The 6,424-nt window shown below is 33.8% G+C and overlaps 2 protein-coding genes across 2 annotated transcripts; both read left to right on the top strand.

Moving 5' to 3' along the window:
- Window positions 1–202: 202 nt before the first annotated feature.
- LOC140227494 (uncharacterized) lies at window positions 203–1,126 on the top strand. The gene has a single exon (XM_072307892.1). It carries the CDS (start codon window positions 203–205, stop codon window positions 1,124–1,126), a length of 924 nt encoding a protein of 307 aa, XP_072163993.1.
- Window positions 1,127–4,398: 3,272 nt separating this feature from the next.
- Window positions 4,399–6,204, top strand: LOC140226767 (uncharacterized). The gene has a single exon (XM_072307196.1). It carries the CDS (start codon window positions 4,399–4,401, stop codon window positions 6,202–6,204), a length of 1,806 nt encoding a protein of 601 aa, XP_072163297.1.
- The last annotated feature ends 220 nt before the right edge of the window (window positions 6,205–6,424 follow it).

Raw genomic sequence — 6,424 nt, 5'->3', positions numbered from 1 at the left:
GGTATTTTCAGGTGAATGTGCATTCTTTTCAGGAACATTAACAAAAGCAATTCATGAGGGGGCGCTCTTCAGGCATTGTCGAGCATAATGTGACTTTCTCATCTCTTGCTTTGAAGCAAAATTTCACCGTGTGGTATAGTGATTAATTCCCCGGGATTTTCGCAATGGACTTTTAATGTGGTAAGGATTGTTTTGTTCAACAATGGACCCTCCAAAAGTAACTCATCAGTTGGAAAACACTCCAAACAAATCGTCCCCTTCCGCTAAGAAGCCGAAGATGTCTAACTGTAGTCCCACCGCTTGCAGTAGCCGTATGGAAACAAACGACGTAGCTGAAACTCCAGGTCAGTACGATAGCAATATGGCCGCGCCCTTGCACGGAGCCGAACCCACCGGCAATACACGACGTTCTCTAGACTTATCTTCAGAAGCACCCCCAGTGTGGTTTGTCACATTTTTCAAAGATTTCGAATCAAGATTTGACTCACGCATTGAAGCTCTGCTAGACAAAAAGCTCAAAGACATTTCACTGAAAGTATCTGATCATGAGGAAAAGATGAATAACATTGAGTTTGAAGTGGGCGCCCTGAAAGATTCAGTCAAACAGTTGGAGAAGGAGAAAGAGATCCTCGTAAATAAGCTTGATGACCTTGAGAATAGGGGACGAAGAAAGAATCTCGTACTCTTTGGTATCGCAGAATCTTCAAACCCAACAGCGGAAGATTGTATGAAAACAGTCACTCAATTTCTACAATACGCTGAGGTTCCAGAAGCAGATCTCTCAAAGATAGAAAAATGCCACCGAACGCCCACACATCAGCCTGTAGGCAAAGATGCGACTCATTCCAAGCAACCAAGAAGAATCCATGTCGCGTTTTCGACATTTGTAACCAAGGAACGGGTCAGGAAAGCATGTATCACGAAGCTTAAGCAGACCAGCTCCATGTACCATGATCTCAAGGTCTTTGTGGCAGAGGACTTGTCGCAAAGGGTTCTCCAATTACGCAGGAAGAAACAGGAAAAATTCAAGCGCCTGAAAGACGAAGGCAAGAGGCCGTTCTTCGCTTATCCTGATAAGATTCGATACAGAGATCAAACCTCCGGGAAAGTCGTTTCAGTGGACTAATTCCAGGCACTACTACGGCAGTTTAAGATTTCAAGAAATCTTTCACAACATCAGCTAATGAGAGAAAGAAATTATTAAGCAAAAACATTGAACTTTTTTTTTAGATAGGCCTAATGGAGTATACTTCGAAGACTTACCTAATAAGTTTATTACCATACAGCTGTAAGCTGTACCGGTATTGCTGAAAGAAAAGATGTATAAAGTAAAAACTAAATATTTTGACAAGTGGAGTGAACAAATGCCTTCTCCGAAATATCTCTCACTTTAACTATATGTACATCGTATTTACACGCAACTGTTGCCTTAGACCATAAGTAGTTGTAAGTGTACTTGAATGTAATACAAAATTTGGGGTTCATTATTATTTATTTTATTATAATGTTTATTACCAACTTAGTCATTTAAACTTCATCATGGCGAGTGATGTGGTTAAAAGGAAAAGAGTAAGAAAAATGTTTGAATCTTGGAGATTCATGATGTCTAGTTAGGACTTTGTTATGGTCCAGTCACCTTTTATATCTCCGGATTTCCTATGATGCTCGCTATATTCCGTTTTATTCTGAAAAGGGGATGTATACATATTTAATAGATGTGTGTGTGTTTTTTTTTTATTTTTTTTTATTTTTTTATATATATATATATTACTCAGCTCTCCCTCCTTTTTCTTTTTTTTTCTTTTTCTTTTTTTTTTTCTTTTCCGGGGAGGGGGGGGGTTCATTACAGTAGCTCATTGCGGAGAGTTGGGGGTCATCTGTTTTTAGGTGGTACTATTATACAGATGACGTGCCTTAGAGGTTTTTTTTTTTTATGTTCATCTAATTCTTCAGTTTGCTGTTGTAGCATTGTAACATTGCATTGCATGTATGGTAATGTGCCTTTTTGTTTTGGCTCTGTAGAAACTGCTTATTATGTGTTAAAAGAGGCATACAATAGTATTTATAGCCACACAGTGTTCTTTTGCTCAAAGTTGCTCTTGTTGTTGTTTGCACTTCCAGACCAGGGCTGAGGTTGATTTGAAGCCACTGGTCACCTATCTTGGTGCAATTGCACCCCGCTGTTGTTTTTGCTCAATCTAGCTTTTTTGTATACTGACTTTTTTTTCTGATCATGTTTAAATTCAAAGCAGCAATCAGTGCTTTTTGTTCGTTTCTTTTTATGTTTGTACATATAATGATATTTGATACTTTATATCAAGCAGCTCTATTCCTATATTTTGTTTCAACTACATGTATGTTATCTCCAGGCTACACCATGTTCTACAATGCAAATGCTTCTAGTGTTTGGTTTACGCAACTAGTGATATTATATCATGATTATCCATGGCACTAAAATTGAGTACATTTAATTGTCGAGGTATTCAAGATTTTGTAAAAAGAAGAAAGATTTTTCATTACTTAAGATCAATTGACAGTGATATCATTTTTCTTCAAGAGACACATTCCTCTGTTGAAGATGAAAAATTTTGGAAACAGCAATGGGGGGAACATGCATGGTTTTCGAGTCATACTTCCAATAGTCGTGGTGTTGCTATTTTGATTCGCAATCATGTTTCACCAGTAACTCATTCTTCATATTCTGATCCAAATGGGAGATTTTTGATTAATAATGTCACTATTAATGGTTTATCTCTCTTACTTGTTAATATATATGGACCTAATAATGATGACTCTAATTTTTTCCTTGAAGTTTTTGCTAAAGTAGAACAATTTAATTATACATCATTGATATGTGCTGGTGACTTTAATGCTGTGTTGGGCCCTCAAGATTACCGAGGAGCCAAACAAAGACATTCAAACACAAAAGTTAGTGAAATTATTCAAACTTTGATAGTAGAATACAATTTGTGTGATATTTGGAGACATTTTCATCCAAATTTAAAACAATATACCAGGCATCAAATAAACCCAAAGGTCCTATCCCGATTAGATTTTATTCTTGTTTCAGACAACTTTGTTAATAACTGTTTGCAATCAAAAATCATCTCAGGGATTCAATCAGATCACTCTGTGGTTACTTTGAATTTTAAGGATGATCAACCAAAGAAAGGACCTGGTTTTTGGAAACTTAATTGTAATTATTTACATAATGATGCTGAATTTGTGAAACTGATTAAAGAAAAGATAAAAGATTTTAGAATTGATAATAAAGATAGTCAATGTAATCCTAATATTATGTGGGATGCTCTTAAATGTACAATAACAGGTGTTTGCATAGAGTACGGTGCCAGGAAAAAGAAAGAAAGGAATGCCACTAAAAATAAGTTGTTTAGAGAGATAGATGATATTAACATGCATATAAATAATGATCCTGACAATGTTGTGTTTATTGAACGCCTTGAACATTTGAAAGCTGATTTAAATAAAATTTTAGAATATGAAACTCAGGGCCTTATTATCCGCTCAAGAATGCGTTGGATTGAAGAAGGAGAAAAAAGTTCCAAATATTTTTGTAATTTAGAGAAAAGGCATGGGGAGAAAAAAACCATTCATAGAATAAAAAGTTCTGATGATGAAATGATATCTAACCATAAGAATATATTAGAAGAAATTCATAATTTTTATCAGAATTTGTATAAAAATCAAGAAGGACAAGACAACAACAGCACAGATATTTTTTTAGACTCTCTTGAAATACCCAAATTAGAAGAAAATGATAAATTGTTTTTGGAACAACCTTTCTCTAAAAAAGAAATATATGAAACACTCACCTCAATGAAACACAATAAAACTCCAGGATATGATGGTTTACCGGTGGAGTTTTATGTAGTTTTCTGGCCTGATATTTCTGACTTGTTACTGGATTCATTTAATTTTTCATTGGACAGTGGGCTTTTGTCTTCATCACAACGAAACGGTATTATTACTCTTCTCCCGAAGAAAGATAAAGACCAGATGTATTTAAAAAACTATAGGCCCATATCATTGTTGACTGTGGATTATAAAATTTTGGCAAAGCTTTTGGCAAATCGATTGAAAAACTGCATTAATGAACGTATTCACTCGGACCAATCTGGTTTTTTAAAGGGACGAAATATTGGAAATAATATTAGACTGATTATGGATTTATTAGAATATACAGAAAGTCATGACATCCCTGGTGCCATTCTCCTCTTAGATATACAAAAAGCATTCGATAGTGTCAACCATGAATATTTATTAAAAGTTCTAAAACGATTTAATTTTGGGGATAAATTTGTTGACTGGATTAAAACTCTTTATTCCAGCCGAAAGAGTTATGTTGTAAATAATGGATTTTTTACTAAACCTGTTGTGATGGAAAGAGGAATCTTTCAAGGTTGTCCTATTTCTCCATATTTGTTTTTATTAGTTATAGAAACAGTGGCTTTAGCTGTAAGACAAAATAATGATATCAAAGGTATTCCTGTAGAAGGAAAAGAAGTGAAAATATCATTGTTAGCAGACGATTCCACATGTTTTTTAGATGGCTCGCTCAGTTCTTTTGATCATTTGTTTGATTTGCTTGAAAATTTTGCAGTATGTTCTGGTTGTAAATTAAATATATCTAAGTCGGAGGCAATTTGGGTTGGTGCTAAAAGAGGCTCTCAAATAAATCCATACTCTGAAAATGGTCTTATTTGGAAAACAGATACTTTCAAAACCCTTGGAGTTGTTTTTTCACTAGATGTCAGCAAAGTTTTTGCTCTTAACTACAAACCTAAATTGAAATCTATAGAAGCGACCCTAAACTGTTGGCGCGTCAGAAATTTATCCTTAATTGGAAAGATTTGTGTGGTTAAAACCTTACTATTACCTCAACTGTTGTATCTTTTTTCAGTATTATGTATAAAGATCCCAAAAAAATTTTTCAAAGAGTTAGACAGAATATTTTATAGATTTATTTGGAGTGGTGGAAGAGATAGAGTAAAAAGAAAATATGTTTGTAATGATTTCGCTTCGGGTGGGCTACGAATGATCGATCCATATGTTTTTGCCATGTCACAGAAAATGGCTTGGGTCAAACTTCTTTTGGACAAAAATTACAGTAGTTTATGGAAGGTAATTGAACTTTCAGTATTAGAAGATTTTAATCAGATGAATGATATTTTATGGAAATCTCATGTACCTGAATCTGTTTTGAATAAGTTACCATGCTCTCAATTATCCGATTCTATTAGAACTTGGTATTTTTTCAGGGAGAAAGCAGTAAATAAGGAGTTTGGTGTGAAATTTTCAGATTTAGGATCATGTCAATGTTTATGGTTTAACAGAAATATTAGATCCAAGTCAAAGCGATTCTTTTTTTATCAAGAGTGGTTTGATAGAGGTATAGTCTTTGTCAGTGATCTTTTAGATTCACCACTCCCTGGAAGCAAACTTTTTGAAGAACTTATTCTTGATTTCGGTATTTCGCCCACAGGAAGGAGAAAATTTAATTTTTTAATGAGCAATATTCCTCAAACATGGTTAACTGTATCAAATTGGGATCATAATGAAATTTTTGACACGATAGTAAATAACTTATGTTTAGCAAAGAAAGTTCCGAAATATGTTTACTCAATTATGTCAGAGGACTGTGCTCCAGCAAAACAAATTTGTTTTTGGAAAGACCTGTCGTTAAATCCAGATTCAGAATTGTGGGATAACATCCATCTGAGAAATTTTAAAAGTTCTGTTGACGCTCGAGTTCGTTCCTTTTATTTCAAGCTATATCATAGAGTTATAGCATTAAATGATTTTTTGCACAAAATCAAAAGGAAGGACTCCCCCAACTGCACATTCTGTCAGAGATTACCAGAAACTGTTATTCACATATTTATTGAGTGTCAGCACGTAAAAAAAGTTTGGGATGACATAATTAATGTAATAAATCAAAACACTAAGAAAAATTATAACCCCTCCGTTTTTGAAAAATTTTTCGGGTTTAAAGATGATAAATTTATAACTTATATTTTCCTTATCTTGAAATATTATATTTATTTGTGTAAATTCAGAGGTAACCAACCCTCATTTCAAGGATTTAAGATGTATTTAAAAACATGTAAAGATCTTGAGTATCGCATTGCTAATAAGAATGGAAAACTTGCACTTCATTTCCGTAAATGGAGATTTGACATATGATGTAAAGGTATGTTATTGCGGTGAACACTCTGAACTTAACATATTGAAGCGATATTATTGTTTATGACTGTACCATTGCATATGTACAACATTCTTATTGACTTTATTCTATGCTGCTTTGCTCTGATTCTCTTCATTTTTTTGACTTAATTTTTTATTATTATTTATTATTAGTAATATTTTTATCATTTCGAATTTTGTTGTGATATCTTTGTAATCT

This window comes from Diadema setosum, chromosome 4, assembly GCF_964275005.1.
Source record: "Diadema setosum chromosome 4, eeDiaSeto1, whole genome shotgun sequence".
NCBI classification, from domain to species: Eukaryota; Metazoa; Echinodermata; class Echinoidea; order Diadematoida; family Diadematidae; genus Diadema; species Diadema setosum.
The sequence above is the reverse complement of the archived record's forward strand: the minus strand, read 5'-3'. Positions and strand labels throughout refer to the sequence as shown.

Excerpts from the sequence above, each read along its gene's own strand:
- LOC140227494 (XM_072307892.1), top strand. The coding sequence starts at position 203 with ATGGACCCTCCAAAAGTAACTCATCAGTTGGAAAACACTCCAAACAAA.
- LOC140226767 (XM_072307196.1), top strand. The coding sequence starts at position 4,399 with ATGGAAAGAGGAATCTTTCAAGGTTGTCCTATTTCTCCATATTTGTTT.